Below are 25,925 nucleotides of genomic sequence, written 5' to 3' on the forward strand. Positions count from 1 at the left end.
ATCCCACTGAAAAGGTGTGTGTTGCTTTTAACTTCAATACCATAAAGAAAAAGATTTCATGGTACAGAAGCCATCAGGGTCACACAGGGAATTCTCCTTTCTTCTGGAGCTGCAGCTGTAAGCTCTCCTGCTACCAGGGCTGACATGTATCATCAGTTACAATTAAATGCTCTAATTTAAAAAAAAAAAAAAGAAAAAAAAAAAAAGAGTTTCTTTCCCAAACATCTTTGGGGACCATGGGCTATGCCAGCTTTATCATGTTTGAAATGGAAATTGATCAATATAACACCAAAAGTGCCAAGTCACAGTATCACCACTGCACTTAGCAGTATTTGCAGTATTTTTACCAAAGACATATAGTCTAACACCTTTAGTTCATCATGGTGTTCCTGTGGAGTTTTGCTGGAGGGCTGGGTGAAAAGGGACAGGAGAAATGAAGCAATTTTGCTATAGTTTTAATTTCAGATGATTTGCAATATATAATAAGCTCCTCATCAAAGACATTGCAGCTTGTAGATGAAATGATGGATTAGAATGATCTGTGTATTTGAAATAATAGCTGTCAGTGCATAAATTCACTCATGACTTTAACCCACAGCTGTACTCCTACAGACCCCCAGCATCACTAACCCAAGCAAAACATCCTCCACATAGTACAATGACAGTTTCATATCTGTCTGCCACTAGGCCACTTTACGATAGTGAAGAAATTGGGTTTTTCTGTTTGTTTTGAGCTCCTCTGTGGCTACTGTAAAGTGTGGAAAAATTGGGTATGCTTTTTGAAATACTATATAGCAATAGATCAGGAGTAAAACAGACCGAGGACCTCTTCAACATAATTCTCTGGAAGGAGATACAAACACATAAACAAAGTTTTCACCTTCATTATTTCCACAGCAAATTGCCCACCTCTCATTTAGGATTTTCACTAACACTACACTGACTTTCTTTTACTGTCCATTCTTTTTTCTTGTTCACTGTGCACTTTGGGAAAAGGTTCTCACTTGCTTGGGTTTGATTCCTTGTGATGGCCTCAGACTGAGATAGGGTTTATCCATGTTGATGGGAGATGAGATTTCATTTAATTTTAGGAGGTTATAATTTCATTTGACTTCGGGCAAATGCATGTCTACAAGTGTATTTATTATTGTTGAATCACTATAAAGTCTGCTCTTCCTTCCTTTTATGCTCCACTATGTCCATGATAGATCCTAAACAGTCTTTGAAAGTTTGTTATCACTCTCAGACAGGTTGCTAAATACTGTAATCAACAAAACATTCACACAGTTTATGAATGGGGGGCTTTTATTTATTATGTAAATACCTCTCTGACTGATGCAAACACCTGTTCATAAATGCAGAAGTACACACACATACCCATTTTCTATAGTGTCTGAAGGTCTAGTGACCAGATTCCTGGATTTTTTTTTAGTTGATTGGTTGTGGGGTTTCTTTAATTAGACTTTAGACTGTCCTGGGTTCAGCAGTATCAGTCATTTTTCTCCTTGTCAGTAGCCGGTGCAGTGCTGTGTTTTCAATTTTAGTCTGAGAACAATGCTGATAACACACCAATGTTTTTAGTTCTTGCTAAGTAATGCTTTCCTTGATCAAGGACTTTTCAGCCTCATGCTCTGCCAGTGAGGAAGGGCATAAGAAGCTGCCAGGAAGCAGAAACAGGACACCTGACCCAAACTAGCCAAAGGGGTATTCCATACCACAGCTTGCCATGACCAGTATATAAACTGAGGGGAGTCACCGGGAAGGCCCAGATTGCTGCCGGGGTCAGGCTGGGTATCAGTCAGCAGGTGGTGAGCAATTATATTGTGCATCACCTGTGTTTATTGGGGTTTTTCCCCTTTTCCCTTTTAGCTTTATATTCTCTTCCCTTGTTATTTCCCTTATTGTTATTATTATTAGTGGTCGTAGTTTTTTATGGTATCTTAGTTACTGCACTGTTCTTATTTCAACCTGTGGGATTTATATTCTTTCTATTCTCCTCCACGTCCTGCCCAGAGGAGAGGGGGCAGTGTGTGTGCGCACGTGAGTGAATGGCTGCATGTTGCTGAGTTACTGGCTGGCCTTCAATCAGGACAAGATAAATAAATTAGGGATAAGACCAACTGGAAGCCTATTCCTCATATAAAACTGATTAAAAAAAAAAAGGATAAAGGATGCACAAATAATGTCTATTTTACAGGGAAAATACACATGGGCAATTAATTAACCCAACAGGTGTGAATAAATGGAAAATCCCCTTGGTAAAAAAAAGGACACCTTAAACAGAGGTCAGATTTGGAACTGTTCTCTCTATTCAACAGTAGCTTTTTAATAAGAAGGAGTACCAAATTTCAACAGTTTACCTTGAAATCAGTTGTACTGGTCACTCTTTATAAATACCCATCTCTCTTAGGAAACTGACACTACTGCTTTGACAAGCTTCCTTTTCCCCTCAGTAGAGTCAGTTTACTTTATCATTCTACAGTTTCAGGTCACAGTTTGCTTTCTTCTGAGGTGTACTAAAGAACATGATCTCAACAGCCACAATAATCCAGATACAGCACAGCCATCTAACACATATAAGAAGGAACAGTATCCAGTCCCCAAATATCTGGATTCTCTGCTCTTAAGCCATTATCCTAGGAGTAAAGTAAAAGCTGACTTCCACATTAAGGAATTACCACAGCTTCGTGCCTCCTCTCAGCTCTGACCCAGAACACGGGTCGTTTCCAGCAACTTGTACAAACTGTCTTAGGATGCAGAAGATGCAAATCTAATAGTCTAACAAAGAACTTGCGTGCCCTATTTATGACAAAAGTAAATAAGAAGAATCACCACTCTGTAGTCATTCCAACATTTTCAGAAAGACTTGTCTTTAGAAATGACCCTCTTTATAGCTCTGTAAGTGGAATTAATGTATTATGCATGGACAATAGCTCATTAAAAAAGCAACTGAAAAGCCAGTGTTCTGCTTAAGTTCTATCACCTTATGCTCAGAAACTTCCAGAGTTGTCCAATTCCAATTCAAATACACTATGTTCTCTTTTGATTGACAAGCAAGGCCTGACCTTAAAAAAGCAATAACTAGGGGACAGCTTTCAGTGCATGCTGTGTTATGTATAAATATTTAGTGTCAAAGAATATGGGCTAAATTAAGAGTAAATAAAAAGCATGAGACTGCCTACCCAAAACATTCTGTTGACCTCTCTTGTTTATAAAGGAAAAATCAAAAATGTCACGATCTTTGCATGTATACATGCAAAGCCAGAAATTACAAGGCAGTGTATATTGTTATTTCTCAGACTGAGGGACAGGAACGAACCTGCTTCTTCCATTCACTCTTACTAATCTCAAAATGAAACAAGAGATAATGCAAAACAAGCCAAATAACATACAGCAGTTGATATTCCGCATGTATAATTCAGAAGCTGGATTTTATTTCCATAAGCTTAACTAAAAAGGCTTTCCACAGTTTCATTTTAAAGAAAAATAAATCAACCAGTTCACTTAGAAAGTTATGAAGCTACAGTACCGATTCATCTACACATTACACTTAGACACCAGTTTCCCCTTCCACTACTTTTCACTAAATTGAAATACATTTTTTTTGCTGCACCGCTTTAGAGGCCTCTAAAGAGTTTCTGTGTCAATCCAGATTCATATATGGATCTATATGGCTATGTGTTTAAATGCAATAATATAATTATGCACAATACTGCCACTTTCATCAGATGTTTGCTTTTGTAGCCAAATTTCAAAGTGCTTCATGTCCAATTTGGATTTAGATGAAATACAATTTGTAAACTTGGGGGGTTTATTTTAAATGTCGACATCCCTTTATTTGATTCCTTGGGAAAGCCAAGAAATTCATTTGCAGGAGGGAAAAAAAGCTGATAATGAATTAATTTTGAAAGTATGCTCTGAAGATCAGATTTAACAAATAGAATGTTAATAGTAAATATATTTAGGAAGCTAAGGAAAGAAGAAACAATGGGGTACACAAAACTTCACAAGGATCTTATATTTAGATCTTTAAATTAATAATATTTTATAAACCACCAGGAGTACTCATTTAAGTGTTGGGTATATGCTTTCAGATGGCCATAGCTCTAAAACTGTGCAAGTGGCTGTTTATACATTTAGAAATTTACAACTGCAGAGATGAAATGAAGAAAGGGGGCCAGGGCATAAGGAAACCATTCAGCCTTCTTGGGCTAACTAAACATCTCCACCCTTCCCCCTTTCTTAATTACTTTGACAAGTATGAAGAAGAGCAGTGATTTAAGGTCAGAAGCACAAAGGCACGCCCCAAACCCATGGCAAGCAGCCGTGCCTTCATGCGCTGCCAGCCAGCCACTTGTCCCCTCTGTCAGTCCTTACCCAAACAACTGCCTGCCTCCATATGCAACAGGGCAGACAGGGAACCCCGCAAGGCTCCCAGCAGAGCATACATCACCCCATCCCACCTGCAAACTCATTTCAGACCTTGGCCAGAATCCCTCCTGCAGCCTTTGAGGAAATGCCCAAATAGGTACCAGACAGGTGGCTTGTAGCAGCTTGTTTTCCTTTTATCTAAAGTTTACAGCAGAACAGTCACCTTCGGCTCCTTGCAGTCCCATGGGCCTTTCTCACACTGAACAGCTTCCCATCATGCTCCACCTTATGGTTTTAGCTTTTATCCAGATTTCTTTTATTTCATGTGCTCATCAGGCAATGCTTTTAAGTTGGACATCTGTATACAGGAGCTGAAGAGCTCATTTATAGGGACAATTAAACTGGGTGGTAGCACAGAATGATCATTGCTTTTCCATCAGGCTGTGAAACAAAACCAAGCTAAGTGACATCTGTTTCAGCCCCAAATTTAGTCATAACAGAAAGAAACCTATAAGGTGACTAGGTATTCCTGTATTTACTAGAGCTGAAATCCTGTATTTACTAGAGCTGAATTTCCCCACTAATGAAAGCTCACCCCCTCCTCCCCAGGCACTCTTCATACAGGTTAGTTCCACATATGGCTCTGCATTTTATTGTGAGACTACTTTGCCTGGTTGTCTTTCCTTGTCTTATTGTGTAACTTATATTCATTGCAAGATTTAAAATACAACAAATAGAGCAAAAAAAGGCTGAAATAATTGCTATTTAAACCGTGCAGACTCATGTCAGAACACTCTATGGAAGGCACAGACCGCAACCTGGACTGTACTTTGCTTTTCTTCATAGCTAAACATGCAGCCAAAATCCAAGCATGCTTTGGACCAAGACACAACCTTGATAATATGAAAACAAGACAAATATTTAAATCTGCAGAAGCTCTTGAACCACAAGTGTTTCTGTAAATACACAGTTGTGTGTTACAACTAAATAGACAAAAGAAGGTAAAAATGCAGATCCAACTATTTCCAGTGAAAATATATGTTTCTAAACTTAAAATCACTAAACCTGAACATCCAACTTTTTCTTTTTCTTTTTCTTTTTTTTGTTGTTTAGTTTAATTTAAACCCACTCTTTCAATCCCAGAGTTTTTCACCCTCAAACCCAGGAAGAACTGCAAGAACATAAAAAAAAAAAAAAAGTCATAAAAGAAATTGAGATGAACATTCAAATATGGGGATTTGCAAAGTACACATTCACTTGGATGAATGGCAGAGGAAAAGTCAGCAATTTGTTAGAATTTCAGCTATTACACACACTATACTTGAGAACTTTGTTTTCAGTAGAGCCTTCATCATCTCTCAGCGGGAGGTGTTGTACACTGTCTTTACTGAAGTGAAAGACAAACAACCTGTGCACAGTCTACCACTCCTTTATCACCACTAGGGACTTACTCATCCAGAACCTTCTTGGCACTCCCAGTTCATGATACAGCACCACATCGCCTCACCTATGGATCAGACATTGCTCATCCAGACATTGCTCACCTATCACACAGAGCAATGTGATAGCACAACACTGGGAGAAAAATACGCATTCCTTCTGCACTACTGATGGAGAACAAAGATTGAGGAGTGATCAACAGAACTGCTCAGCCTCTGAGCAGAAGTGGTAAGAAAGCCATCAGCTCCCAGCTCTCTCTAGTATCTTGCACTAATGATCTGTTGCGTTTGGAGGACAGAGAGGAAATTTGATAGATGAGCTTCAACAGATGAACGACTCGGAGCAAAAAGAGATAAAACAACAGAAGAGATGAAGAAAATCACACCTTCACTTTGGATTCGTTGGTTTTGTTGTTGGCTTTTCCCCTACTTCTTAACACATTTGGTCAACACTGACTTTTGGATGCAAACAGTTGTATCCTGTCCATGTGCACAGTACTCAGCAAACGTATTAGCACAGCATCAAGTGATGGATATTGGCTGTTATCTCTTTGTGCAATAGGGAAGGATTTTTCACTTTGGGCCTCTCATTCCCAACCTGCTGCTGATGTTAAGAAATACTGTATTTGTTTTCACATTTTGAAAGTCAGGAATTTTGAGTTCTTTCACAGAGATTTTATTTTTTATTGCACTAAAGTTTCACTAGCTGCACTGCTGAAGAAAGTCAGACTCTCTTGCATGGTATCCAGTGAAAACACAAGAGGAAATAAGAATATAAAGAAATACAAGCTATACTATCAAAACATAAGAAACAGCTTTCTTACTATTAGGGTGATCAAACACTAGAAGAGGTTGCCCAGAAAGGTTGTGCACCCTCTGTCCTTGGAGATATACATACTCAAAACCCAGCTGGACACAGACCTGAATAACCTGCTCTCATTGACCTTGCTTTGACCAGAAAGGTTGGACTAGATGCCCTCCAGATGTACTTTTTAACCTCAGCTGTTCTGTGATACCAGGAAAGTCACGAATTTTACACACTACCCAGGACAGAAATAACAAATACGATTTTTATTTTATATTGTGCTCTGTTTGGGTACGATTCCTGTACATTATTTCAACATCACATGACAACCTGCCAGCAGTGAGTTACTATTACAAAAGAAACTGATGTATGTAAATTTCGGGGGTTAAATTTTCATTAATCTATCTCTTATAACAACATTTTCTGCATCAAAACACTCTGTTTCGTCACCTGTGGATAACACACTCTCATTCTCCCTTCCTCTCAGTCTACATGAAATTACATCTGAAATGACAAAAATTGTGACTGCCTCGCTGAAAAAGGCCCTGCTTCAATAAACTTGGATGAAGAAATATTCATGGCTACTGAATCCTTCAGAACTTTTGTTTAAAGTATTGCATTTTTATTTTAAAAGCAGAAAGCTGCATTCATTATGTGGGAGGGTTTAAAACCTATCATGACAAAGTTGCCAGGCTTTTTGAATTTACCATGTACTTCTCCTTAGCTGATTCTGTTGTATTACAGCACTTTAACAACATTGTTCATCTGGTACATGCTACTTCCCTTCTGCAGGAGTACAAAGCAAGGTTCCCAAGAAACATTAGCAACACTTCAGTCTCTTGTTCCCAGAATGATGCTCATCCTTTTATTCCAATCTTCCCTCATCAATTTAATTGATTGACACTGTGCAATTCAGACTCCCTGGCTGTAAAATGACACTCATACACGGAGTTATAATACAGGGCTCTACAATCCTCTGAGTTACAATCTATTGAAACACCATGCCATGGTGACAGTGACAAAGCAAACTTCACTAAGCTGTGTTTAAATAGACTCAAGTCTAAACTAAACTAATTTTCACTTTAAATCTGAATTTGACACTGACACACCATTATTGTTGAAGCTTTTCATATAATGCATGCATACTTTTCTCCTATCTAGACATACTTCATTAGAGAAGTATTTTTTCATTCTGTTTACAAAGAGGATTAGAAAGCATTGTGTCTTCCACATAAATATAAAAACCTACAATCCATCAATTTTGTACTCATCAGTCTCCACCCATAGGAACAGCAAAATACCTGCAAGAAGAGATCTGCTCTTCACAGGTAAAGGATTTGACACTAGATGAGACTTAGATCACTCCCATGCAGTTTCAAATTCTTCCTCTGCAGTTTACAGAGCCTAAAAAGACTAGGTTTCCAAGTAGGAAGAAAGCATACCCTAAGAATAGTTATCCCTACAAGGCATGTCTATTTTCAACCTGAAAATACATATATGGGTGAACCTATTTCAAAACAAGCAAAAACCATGGCTGCTGACTAAAGGGAAAAGGCAAAAAGAGAAGGTAAAAATTATGTGCCAAGTACACTCAGCTACGCGTTTGCTGTTGCTGATCCACCCCGCAGAGCACGTTGCACGCCATTTGCTTTGCTCCAGGTGGGTGAACCCAGGAATAAGAGGCACAGAAGACCATGCACAATCTTTTTTCCCTTTCATTGCTCTCTTTTGAGCTCTCGTTTTTACTGTACATTGTCGCTTCATTCTATTGTACCAAAGCTGTTTCCTCTGATGCAACAATATAAGAATCAAATTCAGACAAGTCACAATGGAAAGTTTTTTATAAACCGGTTAGCCATGGCATATCCCTGTATTAAGCAAGGCAGGTTAACTAGATAAGCTTTGTGTCTTTCAGAGAAGGAGGATCAAAGCAGATAACTAATTTGTAATGATATACAATTCATCAACACAAATGGAGATGCAAATTAAAAAAAAAAAAAACACTGAAAATATACGGGATAACTAATTTACAGTTATTATAAAATGCAACCTATCTGGGTGGCCCTCTTTATATTCTTCCAATACAGTAACACAAACATCTACGGGAAAAGAAAGGTAATTTTCATTGATGCATCTCACACCTATTAGGGGCAGCTAGTTATGCCAATAGGCTTTGGTACTTTCATTAAAAATGTGACTCAAATTAAGACTATCAAAAAAACATTTTACTGCAGTGGGAAAAAAGCACACGCGATACGCTTCAGTTGCATACAATCTGTTCAGCTGTACAGTTCAACACAATTCAAACAAAATTACAGCTTGCAAATCAGGTATTACTGCAGGCCTTCGAGAAAGTATTTTTACTATGAGATTTCTCCTTGTTTCATTAGAAAGGCTTAAGGAAGCAAAAGAGGATTAAGTCAAGCCATGAGTCTCCAGGTAATACAGATACATCTCTCATACACACAAAAGTATCTGAAAGTGATTTTAATATTCAGTCTAAGAAAAATGCCAGTAAGTGAATCTGCCTACTAAAGCTGCTGATAATCACGAGCCAATTTGGTGAATACTTGCGCAGATGAGGAGACCTAATCATTTGGTTGAGACCACTCATGGGAAGGATACAGAAGGACGAGGTCAGGAGTTACTTAGCTGAATACAGTTAACAACATTACGATAACTTCTAAATAATCAATAATAAGTACTCTGGGACACAGAACATCTGGTTTCAAGTTGCGCTTACAAGTTAGTAACACAGAAACCAGAAATTAGTGAGATTTCAATTCTAAGGAAAGAGAGTGTATTGTGATATCCTGACAGTAGATATGATGTTTCCTTATGATGAGATGATATGAAGGATGGATGACAGATCACATCCAGTTTAGTGCAAGGGTTTCATACCAAAACATCCTACTTACTGTAGTAGGAATGCATCTCAAGCTCAACACACTTTCAAATCCTTGAAAGACTTACTCAGGCCTCTTCACACCAAACTCTCCTTCTCTGGTCATTTTCTTTACCTTATGTTCTGCTTCATCTACCCTAATAACTATAGGTATCACTACAGTTTCTTCGACAGGATCCTTCAAACATCCCACATTTTTCCCCCTCCCCAGTGCCCTTTTCCCTTTCTGTTTGCCCAGAAGTACTGGCATATGTCCTGGTTCCTCACAGCCTTTGGTGCATGGCAGCACTCCACCCCTTCATTTCATCTCAAGTTGGGCATCTGCCCATTTTCCTGCCATTCCAAATTTTTCTTACCCAAAATGAAACAAATACCAATAAGGAGTCTTCTCTCGCTTGCCCCCGAGAAACAAATCCCTTCTGCCAGATACATGCAGTTTCCGTTTGCTAATTCCTCCAAAAATTGGAAAGGGTTTCTACCTGTCAATTATTTTTCTTTAGAGGTGACGGGCTGAAAGCAATGTCACTTCTTAGAGTCAGTAGGTGGATGAAGCTTTTGGCAACACTCCCAGAAACCCTTTTCTTGTTTCTGCAAGATACTGCTGGGGCAAAGTTGCTAATCTACAACTGTGCTGCAAATCTCAGCCCAAGAACATATGTTCTTGTGCTGTCAAGAAAGAGAACTGCAGTGAAAACATTACATAGTGCCAACCGCCCACAAAGATATATGGGTGCTCAAGCCCAATGCACTGAGCAGAAAATTAAGATTGTTCTCGTTGCTTTGCTTGAAACGTCTGTGTCATCTATAATCAACGAAACAGTCTGGAACAAAGCACAGCCACCTCCTTTTGTTATTCGAGTAGCTGAAGAAAATAACCAAACATAAGAAAAGTAGTGAGGACTTGATACAGTCCAAATAACAAAAAAATATTTGTAAAAATGCAGTGTTAATACTTTGGTAAATGATTGCTGACAGATACTTCGAAAATGCACATTTTAGAATAATACTACAAATGAAATTGCTCCTAATATTTGGAAAGGAGAGGAGAATTCTTAATATCCATTCCCAAGAGAAACAGGATTCACTATAAAATCTTGATTTGCATGAAGAAATCAAGCTGCTGAAAACCTGAAAAACCAGTCTAGCATAAGTGAACTTGAGATTAATTCATAACATATGTTGCACAAGCAATTATTATTTAATTCCAGTTATCTATTAAAAATAGCGCACTAAGTGATCTCCTCTATTCAAAGGACTGATGCATAGAGTGTGCAAAAATGGTAAAAGAAATTATCAGTATCTATTGTGCTAACTAACCTATATTGATTCTTTTTCATCTCTTTGACTTAATGTTCTCTTGTGTCTTGCCTACCATCGCTACACGAGATAACATGAATTCCCTTCCAGTTTGGTTACCATACTCCAGACATGAAATATTTTCATGAAAATCAAGAGTAAGTATATGCTGAACAGCTAATGATGCAAAAAGACTAGCGTGAAAGATTTGCTGCTGTTCAATTCTCTCCAATTTCTCCTAACTTCAGACACTCAAAGAAATCTGATTATGCTATGTATGGCCCTTCATATCTATGCTTGTGGAGTAATGAAGTGCAGTCTCATTAGGATTTCAGAAAAATTAACTGAAAATGTTAATACTTCAAATGGATTATATTATCATTTTTACTCTCCAAATTAGAATACTATAAAAGATATTTTCCAAAACAACATGCATTTCTGTGCCACATCAGTGCAAGTGACAGAAAATACACCATTACCTACCTGAAATCCTGATAAGCAGAGACCTAACGATACCATGTTAAACTGACACCTCTGTAAGAACGCGGACCTCAGTGCCTAGAAGTACTGTGTTTTTATAGATGTTTTTGAAATTACCAAAAGACCCCTGAATATAGTTGAGTTCATTAGCAGCATGTAAAAACTTCTTTATCTGGGGTGTGAGTCATGGATGCAGAGTCTTAGTTTGTGTTAATACCACACAGAACTAATAGCATTAAAGAAAAAAAAAATTAATAGCTATAATAAACTGCATATTTTCTAAGAGGAATGTGTCCTGCGCAGTCAGAATGGTAACCAAAAGTGCAACTTCTTTCAAAAAGTACCCATTTCTATTTGAGCACATATGTATGTTTTTCCTTTTTAAGTCTGTCACAAGCTACCATCACAATTATGGGCAATGTCAGGGGCTGTACAAAAGAGAGTGTTTCTTCCATTCTTTTTTTCATAATGCACGGAGAAGAGAGCTTCCTGCTGACTTCTCGAACTAATAATATAATACACAAAGAGATACTGAAATCATATTTTAAAAATTAAGGAAAAAAAGGCTCACTTTACATTTCACTGTTTTAGTTTTAAGAATGTTATCAAGAAGAGAGAGCATTTGCAATTTGTATTTTGTATTACTTGACTAGTTCCTCAGAAAGTACAAACTGGCAATGCTGTGTCAGAAAGACAGACCAGACCAGCTGGCATGCAAATTATTCATTGACATTAGGACTTCTATGGAGATCAGAAAAATCATTATAGGCATGCCCTTTTTGCATTCAAAGAAAATGTGTGACAGCATTTAGGCCCTGCTTTGCAGAATAACGAGCAATCAGAGATTCAACTACAGTTAACGGGAAAAAAATCAAGTTTTTGGAGCCCCTGCTGTGGGCATCACCCAGTTTCCAAAGGGCAGGATACACATGCAACTAAATACACTCCTCAGATAATGATGGAGTTCGGTGGACAAGGTCAGAAAACGCAAGTTTAAACCAAGAGCAGGTGAGAGAAGAATAAAATAACAATTCAAGATTTGTGCACATTTGCCACTTATTGGATAAAGAGTGGGGAAGAAATATACCTTTCTTTCATGAGCACTGGGTACGCCGGGGGTGTTCTGCTTGAGAAAGCCTGCTGTTGTGGACCACCTTGTAGGATTCTTACGTGAAGGCTCTTCTGAAGAAAAATTTGTGTCGCTTACAGAGGCTGAGAGGCCAATCAGTGCAGGGTCACTACTACGTCGGACATGAAGAGGCATATCTGAAGAATAAAACAGACAGTAAATAAACACTGACTAGATTTAAAATGTTTTTCACATAGGAAAAATATTTTTTCAAGCTCTTGATGGGTGGTTTTGACCAAATGTGGTATCACAGAGTGAGGAATTACTGACCCCAGCATACCTCCTCAAGGACAAGGCCTGTTTCCTCAAAACCACAGCCTTGCCGCTTGACCACACGAGGAGAAAATGAGGGCAAAACCTCAGCTCTTTGAATCTAGCACAGCTTGTTGGTTTTCCAAGTATAAATACAGCCTTGCTACTATCTGTGGGCTGTGTAAAATTAAAAACCAGCATAAGCTTGAACAACTAGGAGGCTAAGGTGATTTACAGGTATTTTAAACAGCAAGCGGCCAAAGGCCTAAAGTCAACAACCTGGTAACAAAGAACTGGACTAGGATGACTGCCCATGCAGGTGGGTTGGAACTAGATGATCTTAAGGTCCTTTCCAACCCTAACTGTTCTATGATTCTGTGATTCTATAACTTTTCCACCACTGCACTGCCACAGTTACAGCAAGGTCACTGCCAACACAATACAGAAAGAAGCTGCCTCTCTGCAGCAAAAGGCAGCCCCCCCTTCTAAAATGTACTCTCCATTTCTTCCTCAAAACTTACAGAACTGACTGGTTCCTATTCTGCATTCTTGCTTTGCCTCTTTCCTGACAGCTGAAACAAGACGTGCTGATTTACCTTGATTCCCTTAGCCTTCCAGCTGGCATGACTGACAGGAGAAAAATATTTTATTAGTAATAAACAATGCAGCAGGCAGGTAGACTGCTTGGAAAGAGATAGGGTTTTTTAATATATGTAGAGGTCAAATCCATTCTCAGAGTTTGATGGCACATTACAGTTAGTTTCTCTTGAAATACAACTTAATTTTTTCCAATTTCATTTATTATCCTACAACAAGTATCCACACATCTATCGTCTCTTTGCACAAACAGACTGCCTGTATTTGTGACCTCTTGGCACTCTCCCACTCAGCATCGGAATGGAGGGGACGTGATTTATCCATTATATTTCTCTTTAATGCTGCACTGGGAACCTTGAATGCAAAGCAGAAAAGGAAAAGGTGAAAACTATGGCACTAAGCAGCAAAATCAGTGGCAAAGGCATGATGGGCAACAGAATGAAAACCAGGACTATAATGGTTTGACGAAATGGCTCCCCACGAAGATGAAGGTGCATGTCTCACAATACCATCAGGAAAACACAATGAGGGGATTTTGTTGAACAACTGGTCTTAAGTTTTACAATATATTTATGTTAATGCTAAGTATAATATTAAAATAAAGATTCTTATTTTGCATTGCATTGTAAAGACACTGAGAAATAGTAAGTCATGCTACGCAAAGAAAATGTGTGAGAATTCTTTTTTATCAACAGGACTTGTGCTGCTGAGATATGCACAAGTGTTAACATGACCAAACACTAAAGCAGCCATTCTATTTTATGTTCATTCTGATGAACAAGAATAATGAAGAATTAATGAATGTTTTTCCATCACATTTGTAGTATTTTTCTTTCCTTTGAAAAAAGAAAAATACTTTTTTTTTTCATTTTTATACCAAAGATATTCACAAGAGTTAATTTCCAGCAAATAAAATGCTTTCTTTTATAAATTATGTGCACACGTATTTATACACATACATATGTATATACATGTGTGTATAATGGAACTAGAAGTAATTAAAAGAATATTTTGGGAAAGATCACTTTAATTATGCAGAAAAGTATTTATGGTCTGAGTCAACTCTACTGAGATTTTGATTACTCAGTATATACTCATAAATGCATAATAGAGGGGTTTTCTTTGATTGCCTTGTCTTCAGATACTTCAAGTTTCATGAAGCAGCTGAAGGTAAAGCCTCTCATTTCCCCCTAGACGGTAAACATAATAACAGTGCACTATCAAATCGCAAGAGATCTCTGTAACAAAGGTGGCACAGCTGCAGTCCCAGCCCCAGCCCCACAGCGCGTAATGAAGTGACCCATTAACAGCAGTGCCTGTGCTGCCAGCGCAGCCCCGAACATACATTCTCATTTATTAGATTAGCCTGAGAAAGAAAGCGGCTCTGTAGTATGTTGTGCCACTTAAGAAAAGTACCAATCTATATTTGTTCCAAGCAGCAGCCCGTGCATATTATCCTGTTTGCTTCAGCTACCCACCCTACAACAGAATTACAATTTTCAAACATGAGTTCACTTGCTCCTTATGCTCGTGCATCTATATATAAGCATGGCGATAGCAAAATGTTCTTGTAGCTTTACACTTTTTCTTCAAACTGCTTGACAAAACAAAAGTTCAGTTGGGTGAACTTCTGTACAAGAGGAGTCAAACTGACAAAAAAAAAGAAAGAAAGAAATAAACTGGAACACAGGTCTGCACTTCTGGAGAGAAGCAAGCAGTCATCACTACCTTGCCTTTTGCTTTGGAGTGAAAACCTGATAATTTGCACCATGGAAAGCAATAAAGAGTTTTCACGATACTGGAAGTTAATTATGCAATAGAATTCCCAAATGTTAATATGCTCCAGAGAAAACATTAACATGAGAAGTTTCTCTACAAAAATCTATTCACTGATGAGCCACGTTTAATATGTCCCACCTTGTTTTAGTAAGGTTTGTTATTGAGACATTGTCAGACATTTACTGAATGTCTCTCCAAGCCTTAAAAAAAAAGGTCTTTTGACATATAAAGATACAATGTGATCAATTTTAATCTCTCCATCTCTATATGAAAATGGTTACATAAATAAGTGATTTGCATTACTAAACAAACCTCACAAGAAAGAGAATTATAAAAGACAATAACTTCAGTGTGTTGGATCTTTGTATTTCCCAGTTAAACTAGAAGTTTATTTTATTTTTTGCTGGAATGGGACAAGCTCATGAAGCTAATGCTAGTGTACACTGTTTGGCAATGGTCAACACTACTTCAGGTATTAATCCAAGAATTAAATCTTGTTCACACTGTTAACCACAAATTCTAAATACAATCTTCTGCATCCCTCTCTCCAATTCTATTCCTAGAGACTGTTCTAAATAGGTTTTGATATTCATTAAAATAACTACATAATTCAATGAAGAGTTTTTTCTAATATATTGTTGGCTACAATCTTCTGGTTTACCTGAATTTATACATTTGAAGAGGATATACTCTGAAATATTAAAAGGAAAATCAAAGGAAAGGAACTTAATAATTAAACCGCAAGATGAAGTACGCATGGGACCAATGCAATGTCACTGATTCCAGGATGATGGCTGATACCGTTTGAAGTCTGTGGTTTCTTTGAAGAGTGAATAAAACAGCAATGAACTCTAATCACAAGGCTTCAAATTCTCTGTGGCACTAATGCACTGTAAATATTGATTTGCTTCTGCAGCTAAGGTGCCTTTTAAATAAGCGCTTGAAACGGTAAATCTAATAATGAATTACAGGAAGCTTTAAAAGTCTAAGAATTAAGGAAAAATTAAATTAAAAATCATGAAAGTTACGACTAGCTCAGTTCTTGAGCCACATTCAAGGAACTGAGGTATTCAACCGCAAGTCCAACACTCCGACTCCAGGAAGAATTATGTGTGACAGAGAATTCCATTAAATTATGTATATAGCCACAGTTCTGCTAGAAAATGTTTATTTGTAGGATAAATCCAAGCTGGATAACAAAATGTTCACATTCATAATCATGAAATTCTGACTGGAAGTCTCATTTTATTAAAAGCAACATCAGTTTCACTATAAATTATAAAAACAGCCAATACACATTTTATAACCATCTTTAAATGTTAGGAACACAGAGTTGTACCTTCCCTTCCTGCCAGCAATTCCATTTTTATTTTAAAAGGGTCATCACCTTCTCTGATTTTCAAATACGCTCAGGAGCCAAAGCATTTGAGGTTCTGGCAAATTTCATCCATAAAGCTGAATATGTCATCTTACATGCAGGCATTCAGCAGAAAAGCTTGTGCTCTTTCACAGCAGACCTAATATATACCTTCCCATACCAATTTCCTCTCAGATGGCAGCTTGGAGGGCTTGACTAGAAAAATACATACCTGTATTTATATAGCATAGCCAAGAAAATTTTATTCTGTGAAGATTTCAGCTGATGCTTCAGCTCCTCAGTGCCACTCACAGTTTGCACTATTTGTTGTACAGCGAATTTAAGGCACCTCACACAGACAATCAGGCCCATGACCGGTGAGTAGATCTGAACAGGACTTATTTTTTCTCTCCACGCGCTACTCTCTGAGAAAACGGTGATTCAGTGAAACGGAAAAAAATCTGTGGGAAAGAGTAGCTTTCAACAAGAAGCTGCTCAGGTTAGACAAGAGTTCCTGAAAGCGAACACACAGGTATATATGTACATGACAGTGTGTTGTGCACAAAAGACACAATTAGATCCTACCTCAGCATCAGGAAACCAGTCTGGGGATGGGAGACAAAGACACAACTGCCTGTGTCTCCCATCCAGCTCATCATACCACTCAAATACTTGTTTACAATCCAAGAGAAAGGATGAACCAGGATCATCCTGGGGCTCAGGAAAGCAGGACTGCATCTTTCAGCTTGACGTACTTGAAATTACAGGTTAAGACTCTGTCTATATTTAACTGAAAACTCTCTTTAAAAATATTTAGACTAGCCTTGAGTTTCACGCTCCAGCACAGCTCCCCAAGCTCTGGTTCTAATTTCAGTAGGTTCAGTTCAGCTCCTTGTTCCACTCAGTTAGACACAGCAAGAGCCAAACATTCCTATGACCTTCGAAAACTCAAATTCCACAAATCCCTTTTCATTCTTGCAAACCTCTGGAGACAAGATGATGGTAACTTCCAAAGACTTCCACTGAGACCGTTGTGAACTGGACCACAGATTGAAGAAAAATAGTTAGCGACAAAAAACAGCTGATTGGGAACTTATCTACAAACTGCACTAAACCCTAGCAGCAGCTAATACAAGCCAGCACTCTCCCTTGAATTAGAAAAAACGTTAAAAACATTAGCAGTTTCAAGAGGTGAAGAAAATACTCTCTGGAAAACTGTATTGCCTGTCTTGCAGAAGCATCCACAGGCATGCAGAGATGCATGTGTAGATGGCTGCTGGAAGGGATGTAAAAGAGTAGCATAGCAAAGCTACCACCAATTGCAGATCTTTACAGAAAAACATTTTTGGTCATGATGGCAAAAGAGAAAGATATATATACACTACCAACTGTCTCTTCATAGCCCAGAGCAGTATTTTTCTCTCCCCTAGAATCTATTCCAGTTTTAACTGATGATTAGTTATTAAAACAATTTGTAGTATTTCCCAAAGTAAATGCTCTTTACTTGGTCAAAATCTTCAGAATTTTCTTTTTCTACATTTCTATCATTTTCGCTAAGTTTACCCTCCTGTTACAGGTTATCTCCCCTTCACTTATAAAACTATCTTTTACTTTCACGTGTAACGGACAACTACAGCATTTCTCCCCTAACAGTGCACATAACTTCACCCCTGCCTTCTTAATTCTCCATTGATGTTCACTTTTGTAAATATTATTCTGCTCTTAACTTGCTCAGAAGACACCCAGAATAGTGTAAGTCTCTTATGAAATACCCTCAGTGCTGTCTTACAAATAGCATTCTCCCTCTCTTTTTTTTTGAACTTTGACACTGGTACATAGTCAACAATAACCACATTTGGGTATTTTATTGTCATGGTATCAATCCACAACATGCACAGAAATCCTAATTTTTTTTTCTATAGGTTCACTTCAGCATCTTTGTCTTGTTAATTGCAGTAAAAGTTCAGTTTAGATCAATATTCTTATACATTAGCTTCTATTTAACCAGACTCAATTAAATTGCTTTTTCCCCAGTATGTTTTATTACATTTCTATTGGGTTATTTATCTTTCCCTCATTCATATTATTCTCCTTCCCTAGTTTATCAACATCTGGAAATTTAATTAACATACTATCTGCAGTACTGTTCCTCCCAGATTTAAAGAGGTTAAATAAAACTAACAGGAATCCTCATGACACCCTGCTGGACAGCACTGTCTAGCTAGATTAAAATTACCTCCAACTTTTAAGTTTTCTGCACTGATTTTCAAACCATACTGAAGTGTTTATGATCCCATTAACTTGGAATTTCCAACACACATTTCTATCAAATGCTTTAAAGTTTGCAAATATTACATCAATTGTGCATCATTCACCTACAAATGCCAACTATCTAGTGTTCATGACTCTCCCTTCAGAATTACAAGAAAGCTGAAGATGTTCAAATAACTAGCATTTAGTTCAAATAATTCAAACAGTTCAAATAACTATCATTTCTCTGCCTGAAAATATGTTTATGCTTTAAAACATCAGCTTCCAAAATTAATATCTCTACATTCAGAACACTTGGTTTAATGACTAGACTGCCTTCCCTCTTACAGAGAAAAAAAAACAACACAGTAACTTCACACAAGTCCAGATATTTATAATTACTTCATGTACAAACCCAACTGTTTTCAGTTATTCTTCCAGTATTAATTTTCAAACAACAGCTTATGTATTTCCTCAATGTTATCAAATATTGTTCTCTGCTTTCTTATTTCTTTAGCTTTAAACCAGCATATTTATAAGCATTGCCACATTAAAATCATGGGAAAGCATGATTATTCTCTTTTCCTCATACCACTGTCTCATGCAGTTGGAGATCTCGCATGCAGTCAGCCACATCAGGAGCAGGGTGGAGGCTGTACCACTGCACTAAGAATGCATGTGTTCCAGCAGATGAATGAGGCAGGTCATGGGATTTTTAGATTCTGCCTCCAAAATCTGACAGGTGTGCATATGTCCCTAACCATAACATAAACATACAGAAAATACACTTGTCTATTTCAAATGTACAGAAAAAAAAAAAAACACTGCATGCTAGCATATGTTTAAGAAATGCATGACACTGAATTAGCATGCCTATAATTAAAAACTCATAGAAAAGTTAAGATCATCTCTGGAAGAATGGATGACACTGAAAAAAAACCACAACCAAGCCACCAAAAAGTCATATTACAAAGAAAAAGAAAAGAGTCCTTCCTTAGCTTCTTAGTATTATTTAGTCTCTTTTAATAGAATCTAAGTTTTCCATTTTCCCAACCATGACTGCTCAATGACTTTGAAATTCAGAAATAAGAAAACATCAACCTGCCACAGTTATATTTTAATAATGAGATACTGTTAAATCCTTATCTTGAAAGGCCTTTAAAATAACAATCTTCCTTCTCTTTCTCTTATATCCTTTCTTCTTACATTTGAATACTGAGATCCAGGAGGAAAAAGATGATTACACCTTGAAACTCAATTTAGACACTGACTTTTAAAGCTAATTAGAGAAAGAGCTTTAAAACCAAAATTAAAATTTAATTACGTGCACCCTCTTTGTCTTTCTCTGGGCTTTTTTCTAAAATGCAAATACCTTTGTATGCCAAAAGAAAAGACAAAAATGTCACATGTTATAAATGTTCTGCTCATCTCTGTCAAAAAATTATGTTCCAGTATGGTTTAATGAGCTGCAGTCTCAGGTTTTGGGGGGTACATGGATTTCCTTAAAACATGCTGGGTTACTTCTTTACCTGTTTTCACACTACTGCTACAAACATGGGAAAGATGCACTTCTAGTCCCCCAGATGTTGTGGTCTTTTTTGCAAAATTTGTTCCTTAGTTCTTCAAACAGTTGTTCTTCAACAGTAGAAGATTCCTCAACTTACTGCTGCTGTAGTTTTTCTGCTTACATCAACGATCATGCCTTCCTAACAACACGCATTGATATTTAGTTATAATGAAGAGACTGCGTTTTGCATCTTCATTCACAAGTCATTTTGTAGTGCTGGCAAATGTTTGCAGTGACAGGAACGAATTCCTAGCTGCTTTGAGTTCATAATGCTTCACTGATATAAGACACAGGCAGGAAGCTGGCAGATATTTTTCTTCCCACATCTTTGAAAAATCCCCTAAAACTGAATGGTCAAATTGCTCCTGTAGTGAACGTGATGCAGTGATGTGAAAACTGTATATTGTATAAGGTCTAAATGTTTTGGGCAAGTTCAGAAATACTCACTTCAAGGAAGAAGTCTGCAACTTCTGGCTGGACAAAAGGGAAGATATATAGAGGCAACAATAGGACTTAGATTGCAACTTGTAGAGCTCAGTTGGAAAGAAGCAGGAATGATATAATGAGTATAATAATACACATTACAGTTCTTTCATCGGAGAGTTTCAGCCAGACAAAACCTGCTATGGTTGCAATGTCATGACCCCCTTCTGGTCCCCAAGCCACCACTGTGCCTTTCTGCAGGGAGGAAAAAGGGTAGATAGCAGTGACATTTCCCCGCAGCACCAGAAATATCTGGTTCAGAACTACTTCTCAGTCTACATCCGTTTCAGACTTACACTAGAATAAACTTTCTTTGAACATCTGTTGCCAACACAGCCTCGTACATCACTACATCACCTCACACGTGAGGTGGGAATTCCTACATGGATCATATCCAGATGCCAAAGAGTTAAACATGCTTGATTGTAATTCCACAGGTATGCATTCAATTAGCAAGGGATTTGTAATTACACGTCCTTACAAAACTGGTATGGGAATCTCTCATCTTCCCTACTCTTATAAAATCCTAATGCTGCATCTACTAGCTCATGAATTATTGCATTAATTGACTCTTCAAAGAGGAAATGGTCTGCACTGCCCAGAGGGCTGCAGAGCTTCCACACTGCCCACCAGCATTGCCTCTGTGGCTCCTGCCTACCCACTGGCCATTTCATGGGCAAAGGACAAGGAAATTAAAACCCTATGGCATTTCTGCTGGGTCTGAGAAGGGAAAAAAAAAAAACCAAACTTCTACATTCTACATTAGTAAAGACTTTACAATAGCATGAATGGACCAGTGTGTACACAGGGTATGCTAAATAATGGATAGCAGCAGGGATGCTACTAGTATCTTAACAACATGAACACTGAACATGTATGATGACTGTTTACCTCATTTATGTTTGAAACACTGAGGGAAGAGGTATATATTTGCCAGTCATCAGATGAATACTCCACCTTTGAAAGTGTTTGGCTGTTAATTTGGCATGTCTCCACATTTCTGTGGAGAACCTCCTCACCAGGGAGTGAGCACTGGGCACCTGGCCTCTGCTGCCCAAAGCCGGGGACAGCACAACCAGCTCCAGCCTTGCTCCACTGCAGAGAAGTAAAGGAATCATCAAAAACCCAGCTGGGGCTTTTCCGGAGATATAAAAATGATTGCTTACATCCAGCTCACAGGCCACTGTCAGGATGAAGACAGCAACGATTTCAGGTCATCAATACCTGGAGATCAATCTGAATCTGCGTTGCCCAAAATCCACATAGCTTCATTACAGAAATTATTTAGACAGATTTTTAACTGCAGCATAATAGTTATAATAGCAAATAAAACTTGATTACACCACCACCCTTGGAGACATTCAAGGACAGGCTGGATTTACTTCTGGGCAATCTAATCCAGTTGAAGATGTCCCTGTTCATTGCAGGGGGGTTGGACTAGATAAGCTTTGAAGGTCCTTTCCAACCCAAATTAGCATTTGATTCTATGATTTAGAGTTTGGGGGAGGAGGGGTTTGTCAGAAATCATATGTGCATCCATTTTCATAGCTATATGCAGCAAAGCTGAACTAAAACAGAACGTGTGGGAAAGAACAGCCTCTATGCACGCTACCAAGTTTAAGACACAGCAAAACAGGAAATACAAGTAACATCTCCAAGATGTTAATAAAATAGACTGAACATAGTCCTGAACAACTATTAAGAAATACTAGCAGTTTCTGCAATTTTAATGGCACTTGTCCTTGTTTCCATGACAGAAACATTTACTAGGATTATTAGAAACATGTTGATATGTTCAGGAAACACGCTCTCATTTAAAGTGTTATCTAATCTCTGCGATTTAATGTTTTACTGAGCTTGTATCTGCCACTGATGACCAAGAACAGTAAAAGATCTCAAGCAGAATTGGGAAAAGGCCACGTCATGCCACCCCATGTGCTCAAATAGACAATTTTTAACAGAAGTCTTTTCTGCACGCAGGGACTAATATAGCTCCAAGGCAAAGCAGAGAGCATAAAGATCTCAAGAACATTATTTCCTGTCATTCAGGTATAAGTATCAAGCTGAATCCCCACAGAAAAATCAAGTATTTGTGCGTTCAAGTAATGAGATGAAATGCCACCAACCTTCCCCATCCACAGGCAATGCACGGCAGCAGAACTGCCATGCCCATGACATGGAAGGGCAGATAGTGCAGCCCTCTGAAGAAGACACAATGCTCTGTATGACCTTTCACTGGAGGTAGGTCAGAGAATGGTCTGGGAAGCTGTGGAGTCTGGGGACTACACAAACCTATCAACATCCAAACAAGCTCTTTCCAATTACATGAGTGGGAAATAAGAAGTTCCAGCTATCAACACATGCTGAAATTGTCTCATTAACTCTCAACGTTAAAGATCATTTTCTGCAGAAAACTCCGGTGTTCCCAGTAGCCAAATAAGGAGGAAGACAATTTAGACTACTTAGTCTTAAGTTGTTCAGATAATGCCCACAATGGGACAACAAAACAGAACATCTGCTGTTCTCCAAGGGGTGACAGACCAACAGACATCTTGAATAATTCTTCTTTCCTAGAAACAGATTATAACAATAAACTAGATTCCCTACTTTTTTAAAATCATGCCTAATGAGCAGCAGGAAACTAGCTGCTGCTTGAAACATGTGCAGAAGTTCAGCTTTCCAGTCTATCTTACATGCACTGTAAAAAGTCCCTTACAACAACAGAAGCCTGAATTATTCTCTTCTGGAAATGTAGAAAAATTCTAAGCCTTGGAGAAACTTAAGCTATATCTCTTCTTTTATTTTGTTCTCCCCCATCTTCCCCCTGTCCCTTTCTATCCTTCCTTTTACAACACTGGAAACATGCAGTTACTCTGCATGCTTAACTACATATCTCTCACTCCTTTTTTTTAATTTCACATTGCCAAGGCAGAAGAGAGTCAAAAATTATTCCTAAAAGTTCAAAACCAAGAATAAGCGAATAGAAAGAGCCTCAGCTGAAGTTAAAAAAAAAAAAAAAAAAACTCACTACATGAAAGACAGTTCATGAAATTTTGGATCAATGACTTTTCATGCCTGCAGTTGCCAATTTTCATTAGAATTTGTGATTGGTTCTAGCCCAAAGATGACGATCATCTTTCTTAGTGGAGAAACAGCTTTAGCCAGAACTAACAGAAGATATTTACTGAAATACTATGGTATATACTCCGCGCCAGAATTTGTCAGGTTCCCAGCAGCTAACTTTTCCAAGCTGTCTCCACACCACAAACCTCCCTCCTTGTCTCATCCTAGAATGTGCTGCAACAATTTCAAATATGTGCACACAGAAAGGGAACAGGAGAAATTTTAGTTTACAAAAATTAATATTTTTAAAAACCTGTAAAATATACTATTAAAGAGTTTTCATTCTGTTTCATTCTTCAAAGGAGATCAATAAGGCATTTATTGTTCTGCAGCCCAAAATGTACTGAAACACTGAAGTGAGAAAAGGAGGGGACAGCCATCATGTATTACTTGGTCCTCTCCCATTAGCATGAATAATTGGAGGCTCTTGCTTGAACATGAGAAATCCCAACATGTTCAAAGGAAATCAATAGCTCTGGACAGGTTGTGCAGAAAATGCCCTGAAAGCAGCCAGTTGGACACGAGTAGTTTGCAAAACCCCCCAAACACATTGCATTTTCCAAAGAGCAAAAGAAAATTGCTATTACAGCTGACCTAGCAACTGAATGCCTCCTTCTACACCTGAATGCAGTTAAATTCCTTGTGCTACTACCTTACTTTCTCTCAGGTCTCCCTGTAGAAAGATAACAAGTTGTCAACATTTCTGTGGAGGCCAGACGGAAGAGAAACTGGAGAAGCAAAGTAACTTTAGTTCCTCTAGCCCATATAAGGCTATGGCCAGAGCTACTTGCATGTGTGTTGATGGACAAAGTACTGACTTCCCCAAGTGCCACACACTCAGGCACAGCCCCTGCAGCATCAAGGCTCAACAACCTCAGTCAATGAGAAAATATATCCAGGAGTAAACCAGGAAGATGGAAGGGTCACTATCCATCCCACTGTCAACCTGCAGATACAACGGAGCTACCTTGCTGGATGGGTGCCCAAGCTGCACTTTGATGCCACAGTCAGAATATAAAGGGCAGCTGTAAGATCACTGTGGGACTAATTCTCAGCATCCATAGGCTTTCCATACCCAGCTTGTAGCTGCAAGTCTGTAAGATGCTGCTGCTACAACCAAAACTGAAATTCACTGCAATCATATTTTTCAACTTAAGCTCTCCAGAAAGGCTCTGCAAAATGCAACTCAGATATTTTCACTCCTCAAAAGGGAGAAAGCTATCTTGCATAACCACTAAAAGAAAGCCCCAGGAGAAGGGAGCCATCTCCTGTACGGTTGGACTTAATTTTTTAACCCACCGTAGACCAAGGGATTTTAGAGAACAAGTCTTAGTACCATCATTTTTATCCTACATTAGAATTTAGAAAGCTCTTTGGTATTAAGACCTCCCATATCGATTTTTCAATCTATTCATCCTTATGAAGTTTGTTCCCAGCACCTGGACATTCACAAAGCAAACACGGGAAGATGTACAAACAGCTGTGAGTAGAACATCCATTGCTTGTCTGTAGAAGTCTGTAGAAGTTCTCTGTACATCAAGCAATCAATGTGCTTCCAGCAGGAAACTGCCTCTGTTTTTCAAAGTGTTAAGTTCAAAACCTGAAAGTTAACTCTAAGAAACGGTTCACATACATTTTGCCAAGATACACTATTTTTACACTAAACACAGTGCTTCTGACTTAATCTACTTTACTGTTTACTAAAAGTAACCATCTTAAATTTTACGTAAAATGAGAGAGCAGAAAAATAGCTCTTTATTGTTTTGTTAGCTATGTTTATGCAATCTCCGAAGGCAGAGTATTTTAACTAGATGAGAGCTAGCTTATTTAATATTTCATGTGAGATGCCAAAAAAATTACTGCATTAAATAACATCTAAGTTACTTACTACTCATCACTACCAATAAAAAGGCTATTTAAAAGAGAACACTCATGCAGAGCTTTTTAAAGGTCACCCCAGAACAAAGGTAAATTTGTATGCATACAGACACACATTACTTTCAGTTGGGATCTTGTCTTTACAGAAACCAAAACATTATCTTCCATATCATCCACATAAACACTAAAAATATTTCCTAATGTTTCTGAAACT

At 38.1% G+C, this 25,925-nt stretch overlaps 1 protein-coding gene across 14 annotated transcripts in view; it reads right to left on the minus strand.

The window, feature by feature from the left end:
* PARD3 (par-3 family cell polarity regulator) overlaps positions 1 to 25,925 on the minus strand; it is a 450,998-nt gene that overhangs the window by 258,101 nt on the left and 166,972 nt on the right. For all 14 annotated transcript variants that reach the window (XM_057432818.1, XM_057432824.1, XM_057432817.1 and 11 more), the window contains exon 4: positions 12,384 to 12,562. In XM_057432818.1, the coding sequence (XP_057288801.1) occupies positions 12,384 to 12,562 (179 nt within the window). The remainder of the gene's footprint in view (positions 1 to 12,383; positions 12,563 to 25,925) is intronic.

The sequence above is a fragment of the Pezoporus wallicus genome, unplaced genomic scaffold (genome assembly GCF_028554395.1).
Source record: "Pezoporus wallicus isolate ANWC-B61680 ecotype Strahan unplaced genomic scaffold, APGP_CSIRO_Pwel_v1 scaffold_2584, whole genome shotgun sequence".
Lineage (NCBI taxonomy): Eukaryota > Metazoa > Chordata > Aves > Psittaciformes > Psittacidae > Pezoporus > Pezoporus wallicus.